This window comes from Condylura cristata, unplaced genomic scaffold (genome assembly GCF_000260355.1).
Source record: "Condylura cristata isolate star-nosed mole 26May11 unplaced genomic scaffold, ConCri1.0 scaffold00001, whole genome shotgun sequence".
Taxonomy (NCBI): Eukaryota; Metazoa; Chordata; class Mammalia; order Eulipotyphla; family Talpidae; genus Condylura; species Condylura cristata.
In genome coordinates this window covers 48,843,433-48,860,507 of record NW_004567102.1, presented here as the reverse complement: position 1 = coordinate 48,860,507, position 17,075 = coordinate 48,843,433, and the positions used below count along the sequence as shown (strand labels likewise).

At 42.1% G+C, this 17,075-nt stretch overlaps 1 protein-coding gene across 2 annotated transcripts in view; it reads left to right on the top strand.

Annotated features, from left to right (window-relative positions):
* Positions 1–16,629, top strand: part of BVES (blood vessel epicardial substance) — a 29,233-nt gene extending 12,604 nt beyond the window's left edge. For both annotated transcript variants that reach the window (XM_004673733.2, XM_012724180.1), the window contains exons 6-8: positions 3,890–4,057; positions 5,008–5,149; positions 16,251–16,629. In XM_004673733.2, coding sequence (XP_004673790.1) covers positions 3,890–4,057; positions 5,008–5,149; positions 16,251–16,375 — 435 coding nt within the window. In that variant the 3' untranslated portion in view covers positions 16,376–16,629. The remainder of the gene's footprint in view (positions 1–3,889; positions 4,058–5,007; positions 5,150–16,250) is intronic.
* Positions 16,630–17,075: the final 446 nt, after the last annotated feature.

The following is a 17,075-nucleotide window of genomic DNA, read 5'->3' as shown; positions in this document are numbered from 1 at the left end:
TCACCTCCGGGGCAGGTGGGGATTGAACTCATGCTGAAGTGGCTTTAGCTTCTTAGAGTTGTGCTTTAACCTGCTGTGCCACCAGGGAAGGCCCGAACTAATTTTTTTTTTTCTGTTTCTGTCGCCTGCTGTTGCTGTCCCATAGTCAATAACTTATCCTGTACTGTGAAGCCTGAAAATCAAAGCTTTATTGACTTTAGCGGAAGACGAATGTCTTAGAAGCAAGTGTCCAAACTCTTGTGAAGTAAATGTGCACTAAGGTTTAACTGGTATTTAAATAAAGCCTCATCTTATTACAAAGTAAACCTTTGGTTAAACTATGAAGCCATTGAAACTTTCGGTTTTGATTCTGCTGTATTTTAGCGTGTAGGCACTAACAAGCTTTAATTTATAACCCACTTCCAGGAGACCTTCATGTTCTTTGTGTCTGAAACATAGGGACTTGAATGAAATGATAAAAGTCTTCCCTGAAGATAGGCGAAACATTGTCAGGCTGCTGTTTCTAGTTCTAGCACAGTGAGAACTTCCTTGCTCCGTGAAATGGCTTTCATTATGTCAGGTATAGAATCGGTTTGAAATCTAAAGTGAGGGGATTGGTCCACTGTCTTGCAGTTATCACAGCCAACTCTTTTGCAAACTCTAATTTTTATCTGAAAAAGAAATCTTTTTCTATCTCCCATTGCCATATTGGCTTTTAGTTTTTCAGTGAAATTCTTCACTAGAACTGAAGAACACCTGAGATACCCTAATAACTTAAGCAGCTTTATTTTACAGAAGCTTTAAAAACTCTTATATTGTTCTATAAAAAATTCCTCATTAAACCATGTTTTATTTGACAATAGTGGCAGGAAATCATTAAATAAAACTGTCTATTTGGCAGAAATGAAGCATTAGCTATCAAGTAAAAGTGACCTCAGTCAATATGCTAATTACCTGCTTCCAGCTAAATGCTTGCACTTATGCACTTGTAAGTTACTCATACATAATGTAAGTATAGCTTATTACATGAGTACTGTTACTAAATTTAAATATAATAATGGCTTAAACAGATTTAAAATATTTTGCAACCATAGTAAGAAGTGAATTTGTTAAGCAAATTTTAGTATCATAATAAAAATATTATTGCCTACTGGAAGCTTGAGGTTATTAAAATGGTTGAAGAGAACTTAAATGCACTGTACCTCAAAGTCACAGATAACACCTTGCAAAATGAAGTGCCCTTACCCTACCTGACCTCTTCAGCACCTGGGCACATGGCTGGGCCACTGACTGCCTGAGTGGTCACCTTCTTCTACTTCTTCCCACAGAATATGAGCCAGCTGTCTTGCATTATGCCCCAGCCTCTTTGGTTGGGAATTCCTCAGGCATGGCTTGACCTTACATGTCTCTTTTTTCTCTTCTTGTAACTCAGTCTTTTTTTTTTTTTGGTGGGGACCATTCCCATGTTGTGTTACCAGTTTCTTCCACTGGACTGTAGGCTCCACGCATGAGACACTCTCAATCAACTGAGCCAACTTTGTGGTCACTCAAATTACTTTCTCTGTGATCATCATGATGAATATCAGACACATTGGTAGCATTTGGAAGAAAAAGATGTCTGGGCTGGAGGATAGAAGTTTGCACGCCACAGCTAATTAACATGGGCTTCTGAGTAAGAGGCTTTTCTTTTGGCATCTTGCCTTTCTTATCTTAAAGGCAATTTTGAGGATCCACTTTGAGCTTAAAAGTTTACTGTCAAGGCAGCTTCATTGTTTAAAAGCAGAATACATACATAAAGTGAGTGGCATTAGGTACAGCTGTCACTTCCTGTCATCCACTACCACTTTCCCCTTTCTATATTTGTTAATCACTTGCTGCTAGCTGAGGCTGTCAGCTTTCTATACATATTGTCAGCTTCCTCCACTAGAACATAAACATCATGGGATCAGGATCTGGTCTTTCTTATTCACCATCATCACCTTTGTGCCTGGAACATGCATAAAGCATGTATGTTGAAAGAATGAATGAAATTTGTGTTCTGTGGAGTTTCTGAGCTACAGATACATTTTTAAATTCAAATGTCTTAGGCTTGGTGGATTTCTACATGCAGCATAATAAGTGTAAGCTTTATTTTCTAGGAACATTGAGTCCTTCTTGAAGTAGTGAAATCTAAAGATCAGATTTCAGTTTTTGACAGAGAAAGAAATTGGGCTTTCCATATCTTCTTTCAGTAGACATAACCAGCTCCTTTCTCATCTGAAAGGTTTGATTGTATGACTAACAAAGAAGAAAGCACCGCTTTGGAAACACTTGCTCTGAAACCCAGATATAACTTCAATTTCACAAACCTTTATTAATCTCCTACTTGCACAGGCATTAGTATTGAGGATATGGAATGGTTCTTAAGCTCCACAGCATTTGTTTATTTGTGAATTGCTGCACACAATAAATATGCAGGGAGCACACCATGCTGGAAGCAGAGCATTCAGATGTGAAGGTGCGGGGTCCCTGCTGCTGTCAGTGGTGCCGGAGAAACCCGCCTCAGCGATGAACTAGATTCAAGTGGTGTGAGCATCACAGGTGAAAGGAGTGCTCACTGAGGGGACGGAGTGCTCCCAGGGAGGACGGCCTGATGTTGAGCTTTGAGGTCAGGGCCCACACTCTGGGTACAGGATGCGCTCCCAGGTTGCTGTGTAACAATACCCAGGGACAGAGTGTGGTTTCCCAACTCTGAACTAAGTAGAGGTTGTTTGTGCCTAGTGAGTTACCTCAGTGCTGGCTTTGTAATGTCACACTAAGAGACATCTGTGATAGGCTACCCTCATTAGCTATATTTACCAGTAACAGGCTGGGCATGTAGTTGAATTTACATGCCTCAGTTTTCTCATGCTCTAGTGTGGCTCTGCAGGGATCTTTCTGATGTGTGAACAGGTCAATGATCGCTATAGCGTGCCTCACAAATCATTTCCTTTGTTGGAAGTTATATTCTTAAGCCTTTGTCAAAATCTTCAGGGCGTAAAAAATTGCTTGGGCTTGAGCCTCCCTGGTGGCTCGGGAGTTAAAAAACACTATCAAGCTATCACCACCCACTGCAGCATGATTCTTATCCCTGGCCAGGGGTCTACATGATGAGACAGACCTCTCCTGTCTTGCTCACTGCTCCCCTCAGTAGATCTGCCTGTTCTGCTCCCTACTCTGTCTCTGGTGAAACCTCTCACCCCTGCACCTCTGGTTTGTACCCCAGTTCTTGTGTGCAAAATAAAAATCTTTTAAAAAGGGGGGGTGGGGGCCCTCCCTGGTGGCGCAGCGGGTTAAAGCACAGCACTGAGAATCTGAAGCCACTTCCGCATGAGTTCGATTCCCGCCTGCCTCCTGCCCCGGAGGAGACCACATGGCGTTGCAGACCTCTCCTGACCCGCCCGCTGCCTCCCTCAGCAGTGTACTTCGTCGATCTGCCTGTTCTGCTCCCCATTCTGTCTCTGGTGAAGCCTCTCACCGCCCCTGAGCCTCTGGCCTGTACCCCAGTTCTGTATGCACAAAGAAATAAATAAATCTTTAAAAAAAAAAAAGGGGGGGTGGAAGAGAAATGTTTAGCCTTAAACTACACCTCCTGTCTAGCTCACTTTGTAGCAGTGCTGTTGACATAGGGGCTGTTCTGCTGTTCCCAGACCTAACCCTAAACCCAACAAATGACAATACTTTTATTTGCCTTTATTTAGGGTGCAGGCTGTTTTTAAACATAATTGTACACATAGATATAGAAGCTGCTTGTATGGATCTTATGAATAATAGGATTAATCATTGCTATAAGAATATTCAAATATTCACTAAATTATTCTCGTCCCCCCCCAAATGACTGTAGTCATAATTAATATTTTTAGATGTGCTACTGTCTATGTTTCTTTGGCAGGTCACCATTATCGCAGATGATAACTGCAGGTTTTTATGCTGGTCAAGAGAAAGATTAACTTACTTTCTGGAATCAGAACCTTTCCTGTATGAAATATTTAGGTATCTTATAGGAAAAGATATTACAACTAAGCTCTACTCTCTGAATGATCCCACCTTAAATGATAAAGTAAGTGTTATACTGAGTGTGTTAAATAGTGAAGTGTCCCTCACATTAGGTGATATATATTTTTCTGACTTTTCATTGATTAGTCATATGTTAAGTAGGGGATGCTTGTAATTTAGAGAACCTTTAAGGAGTCACTTCTCAAGAACAAAATATTTTGTGGTTATTTCTTTTCCATTACCTAGTGACACATTTATAAATGCCAGGGAGCTCCACTTGTGGTTAATGAGGTGCTGCTCTCTTCATACGAGTGTGTAAGCAATTTAGGGAAGACTGAGTCAGTGGGAGGGCCGGGGCTGGAGAAGGCCAGAGAGGGCAGGTCAGCCGTGAGGTGCAGACAAAAATGCTGACAACCCACAACCAGCAGCAAGTCGGCTTTTTAATTCTGTTACCTCCAGTCTGGCACATCCTTCTGATGAGTTTCCCTTCCCAGAAAGTCCACAGGTAGCAAGAGAGTTAAGAGGGTGGAAGCCTGCAGCAATTCAGGTGTAAATTTCAGAGCTGTATAGAATTTCAACAATTTGCTATTTGATATCATGTCCCCCATTTGCTTAGGAGGAAATTAAAATGATTACAGAAAAGGATGCAAACCACTGCTTCTGTTATAGTACTGTACTGTAGCCTTATGAGTCTGGATGGTGTATGTATGTGCTCTTAAATTCATCTTGTTTTTGGTGCTTGCTAAATCACAGAAAAACAAGAACCACAAAAATAAGCTTGTCTGGACTGTTTGTGCAAATAGGTTGCTGCTTATTTTCAGATGAATAGGCTGTTAAATTGACTGAATCTTTATAATGGATTTGTGGTAATAGCTTATAATGAAAACTATAGCTCACATTTATTGTGTACTTACTGTATAGATTTTATTTGAAGGAAAAGTAAATGCTCCTTACAGAGAACATATATAATCTGTGTCCCAGAGATCTGAGAAATCTTAACACTTTGCTTTGTAGAAGACCAAAAAGTTGGAACCTCAGCTCAGCCTCTGCACGCAGATCTCCATGCTGGAAATGAGGAACAGTATAGCGAGCTCCAGTGACAGCGAAGACGGCTTGCATCAGTTTCTTCGGGGCTCCTCCAGTGTGTCCTCCCTTCGTAAGTTATCCTAAAGTCAGTCATACTCCAGGATTCTGGTCGATGTCGCTGGAAATAAACAGTTGACAACTGTGATTAGAGAAGTAACTAATCGAGTAACTATTTGGTAACTTCGGCATAACAATAAAAATTATCCAATGTTTTCTAACCTTTTTTTTTTTTTTTCATATTGCACATCAGGTGAAATCCATCTTCAGAACACTTATTTCTGTGCCAGGAATATTTCTCTTTGCTGTGCTAAATCATTAGATTTAATTACTTTAGCCTCAGGTTTATTTTGCAAAATCTTAGATAATGATACAAATACAAATAACCTCAGATGTGGGCATGTGTTTGAGTATATGTGAATTGCACAACAAACCCGTGTTCATACCTTCCTCCCGGAGACCAGTCCTCACGCTGCGTCTTGTGGCTTCTTTCCCACAGTTTAATGAAAGATGTTAATACTGGAGCACAAAGCTGATACTGATTATGAACTATTTAATTCATCCCAGCATGTAATTCATTAAAAACTGGTAGTTCTCTTTTCTCTTAAATTTTAGCTGAAAACGGAGGGCTGTTTTTGTTTTTCTTTTGCCAGACCCTTCAATATGCCATCCATTTCTTCATATTGCAAATCACATTCCTTGTAAATCAGCATATAAAACCCTTCCTGTAGGACCTTTAGGCTGAAATAACAAAATTTGTCACATCTTGAGCATATGGTAGGTCCTAGTAAATGTTAGGTCTCAACAAGTGACTCAGCTCTGATTATTCTGGATTTCTGATGTGCAAATCTGGACAACCTTAACAGCTGCTCTTGGCCATGGTATTTTAGCTTCATCACTCCAGTGGAGAGAATGGAACATTTATTTTCAGTGACAGTAATTATTTCTTCAGGTACACTCTATCCATAATCACATTTATTATTCACTATAATCCTGCCCGGAGAGGTATATTAGCTTTTCCTAGATGAGTGTAGTGGCAAGCAGCCCAGGCAAAGGCCAGGCAGGTTCACCATGGGTTTGAGCAGACAGAAAAGCAGGTCTGAGAGTCCGCAGTGTTTTCTCTCTCTTCTCTCTCTCTCTCTCTCCCTTTCTCTGTCTTTATATCTCTCTGGTGCATGTTTTCTCTTGGTCTCCCATCCCATCATCTCATAATCTCGATCTCTCATCATAACATGCACAGACCCCCCTGCCCAAGTGCCCACAATTACAGGTGCACGGGTGCTGTGCCCGACGAGGCCCCATGTGTGCATGCTTACCCCGTGCTCTTGCTTCCAAGCACTTTTCACACCAACACATTATCACGTGCGGGCAATGAATCTTAACGAGAAAACAAGACCTCTGTTTCGCTGTAGAGGCTCGCCGCAGGAGGCGGAAAAAGCCCCACTCAACTCCATTTCCCTCAACAAGACACTAGACAATCTCCCAAGTCCCCGATGTAATGAAGAGGAGCTTTTTTTCCTCGTGTGCATAACAGGTGCTGATCCAAGTATGGGACACAGAGCAGCTGCTGTCCGGGTCGTGGCTGTTCTCAGGGCACAGTCAACATGATTTCTCTTACAGCTCCCACTTGGAGACGGTGCAGGCTGCTTCCACTCCCTGAACCAGAGGTCACTTGCCCAGAATCACCTCAGCAAGTGGATCTTTAATCCTCCAGGACTGCTTAGGAAGAAGCCTGGTTAGGGAGGGAAAACAGGTGTTTTGACAGCATTTCATTTTACAGATGAGGACATTGGGGATACAAGGTGCTTATTCACTCGCTCCCGTTCCTCAGGGGCAGGTGCTGGGTGCAAACCTAGGTATGCTGTCATTCCAAACCCTATGCTCTTAGACCCTATTTGTATTTTATAAAGAATTCAGGAGCCCTCCTTGGCACAGTGGGTTAAAGTGCAGCACTGCGAAGCTGGCTGCAGCTGCTTCGGTGCGAGTTCGACCCTCGGCTAGGGAGGTGACCCTCATGGACCTCTTTTATTTCACCTGCTGCTCCCCTCAGCAGTGTATTTCACCAGGAGTTCAGATGTCTGACAAGTCCCCAGATGATGCTGATGTAGGTTCTTGAGTCTCTACACCCCAAGAACAAGACCATAGCATTCCCTCCACCTTGGAGTTCTGCTGATTGCATCCCCACTGTGGGAACTGAGAGGTTTCTTTTATTTCCTATCTACTGTAGGTCTAGATGCAAGCACAGATTCTGGTGACGGCATTGTTTTAAAGATCTCAACCAGTGTGGGGTGTGATGACCCAAACTTAACACAGCATATGATCAGCTAACAGAAGTGCAGTTAGGAAAAAGTGAAGGGCAACTTTAAGTGAATTATTGCAGTAGGAACACTGCTGATCCCATTTCTTATGCCATGTTCAGTTTTCACAGAAGTCTCTTGATGCTAATAGAGGACAAGTCACATCACACAGGGCATTATGTAAGTTTCAGAGACGCATCATTAAGAATCACTGTGTGTACATGATGTAAAGTTCAACACCATGCTTGATCTTAAAGGGAAGGAAGTTAAGCAACAAGATAACCTGAGAAAAGTTGGTTCGTTTCTTCAGTAGCTCATAATCCAATTAGGTTACTCCTCACTTTCCGGTGGCCTCATTTATCTGAGTTTCAGGTTTGAAGTGTGACTGTGAGACAGGAGACCAGGAAGGGACAAGGTGTTCAGACCCATGAGAGGGGTGCCACCCTCACGTGGATGTAACCCTTTCCTCTTCGCTTCTGGGCCAAGGTGCTCGTCGAGACTCCCTGACATCTTCCTGTCATCTCTTCCCTCTGGGGCTTAGCTCCCCATCTGTCAGACGGAAACACAGAGATTGATTGAAATTGGCAGTGTGGAGCTGATGCTGAGCACAGGCATTGTCATGGCAACAGGAGGGCATATTACTGTTTCCTTGAAAGCAGCAGACCTTTCTTTTTGTTAATTGAGAATAAATAACCTATTGTTTGTTTTTAGATCCTGAAGCAATAGTCCATTGGAAATCATCTTCACAAGATTTTGTTCATTTAAACCATGTAATTTTATAGAAATCACAATTAAAATTTAAAGATGCTATGAAATATTTAGAAAGATATTTCCTACTGACAAATTTTTTTCCATTATTTTTTATTATTAATTTTAAGACAGTGCTCTGGACAATCTGTTAATGTCATCTGACTTGGTTTTAAGTCAAGTTAACTTGCATCTGATAACTATTCTTGTCTTGCAAAGATTAGCAACATACAATGAGTTTCTTTTATGTCTTTTACCTTTATTTACCTGGAAAGATACAAAACACCAGTAAAACATTCTTAGTTTTATGAGATAATCAGTTTAACTCATTTGTATTTCATTCCCCTGTGAATAGATGTAGATTTCATTCCCCTGTGAATAGCTGTAGATTAATGTAGTTTTACATTAATTCTAATTCTAATAAGAGGAAGAAAGAGATGTGATTGGGCAGAAGGAAATCCAGGGAAGAGCCCATCAGCAGTTCTCAGTCCCACCCCATCCCCCAAGAGGAAAACACACCAACAACTCCACTTTCTAGATGAGCCAAGTGTAGGTTAGGAGAGTTAAATACCCTGGTCAGGGCTATTCGTTTACTTCTGAAGCAAAGAGGGGCTGAATTTGTTAAGTGCTTGCTTTGCCTTTTACCTGACAAATACCCCTGTCCATGTATTAGTGAAGACTTGTTTGGGACATTCAGCCACTGGTCTAGCAGTTGGCACCCTGAACACTCATATGCGTGACTAGTCTTTCCAGCCCCCACAGAGGCAGGGTCACAGTTTCCCACTTAGGTCTGAGGAATATGGCAATCATTTCCTCTGGGCCGGTGTCCCCACCATCTAGAAGGGGCTGTGCCCTGACTCCAGAGGTCCTTCTCTCACAGTCCATTGACTGGCTTCTAGTCTCAGTTTTCTCTGCTGTAAAATGACAGGAAAGGGAAGGAAAGTTACAAAAATGATCAGTATATACATATAGGTATCAAAGTTTTAAAATTCTTTTTTTTAAAAACATACCTATTTTTTATGCATAGAAGAACTGACGGAGGCCAGAGGTAGAAGGGGTGAGAGGATTTAGCAGAAGCAGAGTGGGGAGCAGAAGAGCTGATCTACTGACATCCACTGCTGAGGGGAGCAGCGGGCAAGATGAGAGGTCTGCTGTGCCGTGTAGGTCAGCTGCTTGGCTGGGTTCAAACACAGGCTGCCATGGAAAGCCCATGTGGAGATAGCACTGAGAAAATCCTGAGGTCACCAGGAGGCCCTTTAAAATTTTTTTAATGGGAAGAACTGACCCCTTCCAATTAATTGCTCCCTGGGAATAATTACTTTGGAGTAACGTTGTCCAAAATACCAAAGGATATGCTGTTATTTGTTGATTTACCTACTTAAAGGTTATCTACTGGCCTAACTCAGTTCACCTTTAACTGCTCTCCATCTGTTCAATATGACAGTACCACCTGTTTTTATTATTTTATTGTTTACCTTGATTACATTAAATAATACACTTACACCTCTATTTTTCTCTCTGCAGCATATTAACAGTGAAGACAATATCTCTCCTGTTTCTTATTCTCCCCCCTTTCATTTTCAAATTATTGTGGGTCTCCTCTTTAACTTTTAAGCAGCTAAAGTTAATAATTTATACATCCTGTTCTCTCTTTTTAAAAACAATATTGCTTCATAATATACATAGCAAAGTTTATCATCTTAAGCATTTTTAAGAGTACACCTCAATAGTAACATATAATTTGTCTTTTTTTATAACTACAATTAGGACTTCCTGCTTAAGCTGTGAGTTGTTTTTACAAAGTGTAAAGCAGTAAACAATGTTGAAATTATTATACATTATTAAAAACCAAATGCGGGCAGTAACTCCAATTGTTAGCTCTAATGTCATGCTTCCTGCTCTGTTCCAAGAAGACAGTTCCTAATACCAGCTTCAAGTGGATTCCCTTTTCCTATATAAAATTCTTCTACAAGGTTATTTCACATTATGACCTTCCATTAGTCCTTCAAGTTTTGTTTTGTTCTTTAATTATTGCTTTGGTTGGGAGCCAACCAAAGTATCTAATTGTTTCTTACTCATTCTTTTAGGGAAAGTCTTTTATTTTTTTCTAAAGTCTGAGTGGTTGTTTCAGATTTGAGCCATGCCTTTTCATACTGTTCTTTGTTCTGGACTTCTACACTGTGCATTTATCGCACAGCTGGAACACAGCTGGCATCCAGGAATCGCCTTCCTATTCTCTTGACTTTGGATGATCCTTTGACTTACCCGCAGCTTTCTCTGTGTAAGCAGGAAGAGGCTGCAGGCTCCCACTACCTTAACCACTCATTCACCAGTCACAGTCCAGGGCCCTAACCACTCATCCACCAATCAGAGTGGTCAGGATTTGATCCAAGAATGACCCCTTGACCCAGAGAAGACCTCAGCAGAGCTACTAGCCTCTTCCAACCTTCCTGTTCACCCTAATTAGTGCATTTTGTTTGAGTCCCTCAGTGCTGGTGCTGAATCCTTCCAAAGAAAATTATGTTCAGAGACCATACCTACCCTTCAGCATTATTACTCAGGAATGCTCCATCCAAACTCAGTGTCTTCATTTAAAGGAAAACATTATGACATAAATAGGCAAAGGCAGGAAAGGGATGATAATCCTTACTAGCAAAAAAGCCATTAAATCCCTCCTCATCTCATTCATCAAACTGTATAATTAAAATTCTAAACCCCTGTAAGGTTTTTAATTATGTGCTAAAGCAGTTGGCCAGATGGTTAAACATAATAAAAAATAAGAACACTTTGAAAGGAATGAAGAAAATGTCATCAAAGTTAACAGAGGACGGGGGGAAAATCTTACATTAAATTGGATTCTTTATAAAAGTATGGCTTCTTTTTTTAAAAGTGTGCTTCTTAAACAGAGAGAAAGGTCCATTGACACACTTCAAGTCTTCACACTCTACTTGACATCAAAACTTGAGCTTCCTTATTCATACTCTGGAACAGAGGTGATCTTCATTCTAGATTTAAAAACAACAAATATGACTGTCTGCATTTACTTAGAGAGGCACTCAGGCCTTCATGTAATTAGCAGCATCTTGAAATGGAGCAAAGTTTAGTGAGGACAGAATTCTCTTGGAGGGAATTTCTCTTCAATTTTTTACTTCTCTGGGTACCACTATTTTGACTGATTATTGTGTAAGATATTTCTGGTTCAGGAATGAAAAAGTTATCTGTAGCTTTTTTACCTTGGACTTCATGAAGGAAAAAAAGCATCTCTGGGGCAACATGGCTAGTTTGCACGTACAGGCAATGGCCCTCGACAGCCCTTAGCAGGTTTTAATTGCAAACTCCTGTTCTCAGTGACGGTTCAGCAATTACCACTGTCTGAGCAGGTATTTCTGAGGAGGCCCTCTGCTGCTCAAATCCAAATCCCCTGTGGGTATCCCCGGTGTGTCTTCCCTTCCCCGCCCCAGTTCCCCATACTCTGGCTTGAGTAGAGGTTCTGTTTGGTTCAGTCTTCTACCTTTCTTTAAAGCCCACAATTCTGAATTTGTGTTCTTCTTGCCCAGGACTGCTGCTGGTGCTACAGTCTTTCCCACCTGGGACAACTCGAGAGTGTGGTGTACACTCAGAGTAAATTCTGCCTTGCTTTGTGCACAGTGCATTGTTGCATGGAAGGGATGTGGAAGTCTTTTAGGCACTTTTTCATCTCCTGGTACACTATGAGACACCCCCGGCAACAGTAATTCTTAACATAACTGTTGTAACAATTCCCCACCAGTTCAATCTGGATTGCAGTTGAGTCTGAGACTCTTTACTTTACACAATTTATCATAAGTGGTGTTAACTGACAGCCAGAGCCCCGCAAATTGGAAGGTGATTATATCTATTATCAAAAAATAATGCTAATTATCTCTCTTTGATCATAATCAACACCAAAGTTTATACTTCTGTTTTCCAACTATAATGGTGGTCTTTATGGAAGAAGGGTGAAATCAATTTTCTGGAAAATCTATAGATATGGAATATTTTCTCCTCTAGAATTTGTAATAAATGACAAGTAAAAGCATTATGCAGAGGTCATGAACCTCATAGTAATGTCCTTGAAGTGCAAAAGTATTTGAAAAAGCACTTACCTAGAGATAAGCTCAATTTCATCCTCCTACATCTAAGTAAAGTATTGGGCCTTCTGGGCAAGTTTCTCATGATGCATCAGTGCATAAAATTAATGAAAAGCCAGGCAAACTTGTAGAAACTATTCATGAATGTTCAACTTGCAAGAGAATTCCCATGCAAAAGAATATTCTCTCTCTTTTTCTCATACTCCAAGTTGGGTTTGGATTTGTTATAGGGTAGGGAGAGGGGGGGTTCCTCTGAATCCCCAAGTCTGCCTGCTCTGAATAGGTTCTGCCATCTGCTCTATAAGACCTTTAATGGAAAAGAACCTTAATACAATTAATGTGCAATACAGAATAGACAAAAAGAACATAATTTCTAGATCAAACGCTTGAAGTTACCCATTCCCTTGTGGGTAAAAGTCCACCCTTGGCCCAGAGCAAGGCCTAAAAGCCTGTCACAAGCCTAAAGCACCTTCTGGCCGGGACCCATAGAAAAGGGTCAGAAATGGCCAGACAAGTCTGGGAGGAAACGAGCAAAAATCAAAATCAAGATAAACACTGCCATAGTGAACCTCCTTATGGATCTCTCACTCACATCTGTTTCAACCAGCCCAGGACCAAGAAACATGAGCCACTTCACATGTCTCTGCTCCACATGCCTCCCTCAGTTCTTCCGGCTCTCCATCCTGCTTCCTTCCTCTTCAGTATCCTCTCCAGATTCCTCTCATCTCTGTTCAGCTCCACCCTCCTTCTGTGTGGGGCAGGGAACCTGGAACCTCCCCTTTTCAGGGTCCACCCTGTTACAGATTTATTAGTGGACACAAAAACTATTTCTAGCAGCATAGTGCCAGTAGCCACTATCTTTTTACTGAATCAGCCGGTTTCCAGCTGAGTGTAGAGATTACCTCTTCTGGGCCTGGGGCCAGGTAAGCTCCTTGCTCTTGGCCAGCCCTTTTGGCCATGACAGTGGCAGAGTCCTAGAGTCCCAACGGCCGTTGGCTGTTGGTGGTTCAGAAGACCCAGGCTAACAGGCTGGTCCCAAAATGGGGGTCTCTGCAGCTCTGATACCTGTCGAGAGGTCAGGCAGCCAGCTGGCATTGGGAAGCTTCTGGCAGTTATAAGTCAGAGTTCCTGTGACTTCCAGTGCATCTGCCAGGATGCAGACAGATCAACAAGATGGTGTGGGAACTGGGGCCTGAGGACTTGGGGCTCCACCTCAGCTACTAGAGCTAAACAGGAGAATGAATCTAGTGCTCTGCCTGTGAAAAGAAGTTGAGTAGAAAATGTCAATCATGGCCAGTGTGAGGGCTCCTGGGTTTATCTTGCCTGAAGATGTTTCTGAGTGGCTCACTCCCCAGTAAGAAAGGCATTCATCTACAGCAGGGCCCCACTCTCTCCCTACTGCTCTGTCTTTGCATTAGCTTCTGGGTATAACGTAAAAATAACAATACAATGTGATGGGATGAAGCGCTCTGAGTTCAGTTCTTCGAGACTCTGCCAGGGCTGTAAGCAGCAGCATATCAGTCAATCACACAAGTGATTTCACCTGGGGGACATGAGACACCATTTTCATGGGTGTTACCACAACCTAAGAACTGCATGCACTTGAGGGGTGCTGGCAGGGCCCCTTGGGAGGGAGGGGCTAGGCTGTCAGAGATTAAAGTGGATGGCCAGATGTTTGTCCCCGGTCCACGAGTTCAGCTTTCTAGACCAAGTTTGGAGGAGTTTTTTTCTATGTACTGGGTCATTGGGTAGGACCGGGCTTTGTGGGGGCTACTTCAGAGAGGCTCAGGAGAGAAGAATCTTACTGCTCTCACGATGGTTATTCTTCAGGGAGGGGGAGGTGCAAGTACTTCTAATCATGTGTAAGTGTAACAGGGTAGTCCCCAGAAAAAAGGGAGCTTCCACTTTCCCTGCCCCACTGAAGGAGGGCTGGAGCTAAGAAGGGAGAGGAATCTAGAGAGGAGACTGCAGAGGAAGGAAGCAGGATGGAGAACCACAAGGAGACCTGAGGGAAGCACGTGGAGCAGAGAGATATGAGAAGAAGCTGCACTTGCTTCTTGGTCTGGACTGGGTAAAACAGATGTAAGTGAAAGAACCGTGGGGAGGTTGACTATGGCAGCTTATCTTGGTTTTAATTTTGTTCTTTTCTTCCCAGATTTGTCTGGCTGTTTTTGACCCATTTCCATGGGCTCCTGCCAGAAGATGCTTTAAACTTGTTTCAGGCTTTCGGGCCTTGTTTTGGACCAACCTTGTTTGGCTAGACATTTACCTATGAGGGGAGGGTTAACTTCAGGTGCTAGATTTGGAAGCTGTAGTCTTTGTCTTGTCTGTATTGCACACTAATTGTATGAAAGTTCCTTTTCATTAAAGGTCTTATATGTTTTGTCTTGATGCAGCAGATGGCAGCACCTATTTAGAACAGGAAGGTTTGGGGGTCCTGGGGTGCCCCTCTCCCTGCTCTGTAATATAAGTGCAGTAGTTGTCTAGAGGAGAAGAGACTCTCCCCACAGGAGTTAAGGGAAACGTACACATGAAGAAAGTGGACTTGAACTCCACATTGAGGAGTGGACAGGAATTTGGTGGTGGGGGAGTGAAGACACCACTCTAGGTGGAGAGCAAAGCAAGAGAGAAGGAAAAGTATGAGCTGGATTTGGGCAGCGCTAGTTTACCAGAACGTGGACCAGAAGGGGAAGGGAGCCTGAGTTAAATCCCTGGATGCCACCTGGGACTCTGGGTACCTCTGCATTACTATCTTTTTAACACTGTAAACTCTAGTTTTTCCTTTGCCCAGGCAAATACAGTGAAAGAGACTAAATTCTTTCTCAGAGAAGCTGCAAGTTCCACCAGCTCAGTTTCAGTGGTCTTGGGTCCTCTCTTTGTTCACGCTCAGTAGAAAATGCAGTGGTTTGGTGAAGTACTTGAGAAGGTCAACTAACATTTGATCCCAATGTAGATGCAGCTTTGGGATATTACAGAATGTCACTCCTGCTTTGATAGATGGGCTTAAAAACTAGATCAATTAGTCCCACTTCCCCAGTCAAAATAAACAATGTGTTTCTGTTGTGTGTGATAGCTATGTCTGAATGTTCTGCATTATTGATTTGGTTTAATGCTCTTAGCCAGGCCATCTTACTGTTCTAAGGATTTTATCTGGCTGCAAACACTCAGCCTATGTTAAGATTTTATGAGAATCATAACTTGAGGCTAAACATAAGTTGAAGCCATGCCTAGTTTTTTAAATTCATTTATATATGCATATAAGAACTGGGGTACAGGCTAGAGGTAGGGGAGGGTAAGAGGATTCACCAAAGACAGTAGGGAGTAGAACAGGCAGATCTACTGAAATACACTGCTGAGAGAGCAGTGGGTGAAACAGGAGAAGTCTGCTGTGCCATGTGGGTCAGCTCCCTGGCCAGGGATTGAACTCATGCTGCAGTGGCTGTGGTAGCTTCATTGTGCTGTGCTTTAACCTGTTGCGCCACCAGGGAGGGTCTGTCTATTATTTTTAAAAAAAAGACAAGTTTGCCGCTCTCAGGACAGCTTAGACTGGGAAACACTCCCTCTCCCATATCAGTCTAAGGAGTAGCTGGACTTATGGTAGCAAGAGCTTATTTTAGGCGGTGCTTCTGATGGTGATAGGTCCTATAGTGTTAGAACTATTCTTTAGGGAAATTAGGAGTTAAACCCTAATTTGTCCCCCACTGTGCAGGATGTCAGCGTTGGAACAGGCATTCTGTGGCCTGGTGCACGATGACAGCCCGCTGGGAATTGCCTCTGAGAAACTTCGCATCATCAAGCACATGCAGTAGGATGCGTCCACACTTGTTTTCACAACTGAGAATCATTTCTAGCTGTTGTTTTATCGAGATGCTGAGTTGAAAATACAGTGGTTAGAGAAACCACATTTCTGGTACCAGCTTACAGATTTCCAGAGAGTTTTACCTCTTTTAGTTGTTCGTCATTGACACCAGCTTCAGGGAAGGCTGCCCATGAAGTGCCTTTCTTTTCTATGTTTCCACAGATATGTCATCTCCGCACCAACGAGCCTCTGCCAAGATGAAACCAATAGAAGAAGGGGTAGAAGATGATGATGAGGTTTTTGAACCCATGTCTTCGAATACAATTAAAGTCCATCAGTTGCCTTGACAAGAGAGAAGAGTCAGTTTACCAAGATGGAAATTGTCTTGAAGAGATCATGAAAAATACCAGCACTTTCCCATAGCTTTTAGTTTATTCTGTTGTAGTAGGTCCAGAATGGTGGGGTCTAAGGGCAGATAAGTGAGGCAGTCTCAAAAATGGGAAGATTATTTTAGCTCTTTTTTTTTCCTGGTCAGGTTTTTAAGTTTCACTGAGCCTTCTCATTAAACCTAGTTCTATTTTGAGATATATATTTTTTCACAATGTTTTCTAGAAATAATACCACTATAACTTTAAAGAAATCTTAACTCTGTTACTGCAAATGCTTTCACTTGTTTCTCTGAGTTTATGTTCTACAGGTTTTTGTCTAACCATAGCAGTGGGGTTGTCCATTTGCTAGTTTTAACAAACAATGTACATTGAAAATTGGTTGTGGTTGGGTAGAATTAAAAAGTAGAGAGTCTCAGGTTTTGTTCAATTGATTTTTTCAGATGGAGAATTTTAAAGAAAGATGTGGTTTGCTTGGTTTTGATTCCCACCCCCTCCTCCAGACAAACTGCTCCTCTAGATCATCTTACTCATTTGGACATGCTGTAGAAAGCCTGCTAAAAACATAGCTCATCAGACGTTTCTCGTATTTCCTATGTGATGCTATTTATAAACTGATCTGAAACCTAAAGTCAGAGAGTTAAGTCTCATGCATGGTGTC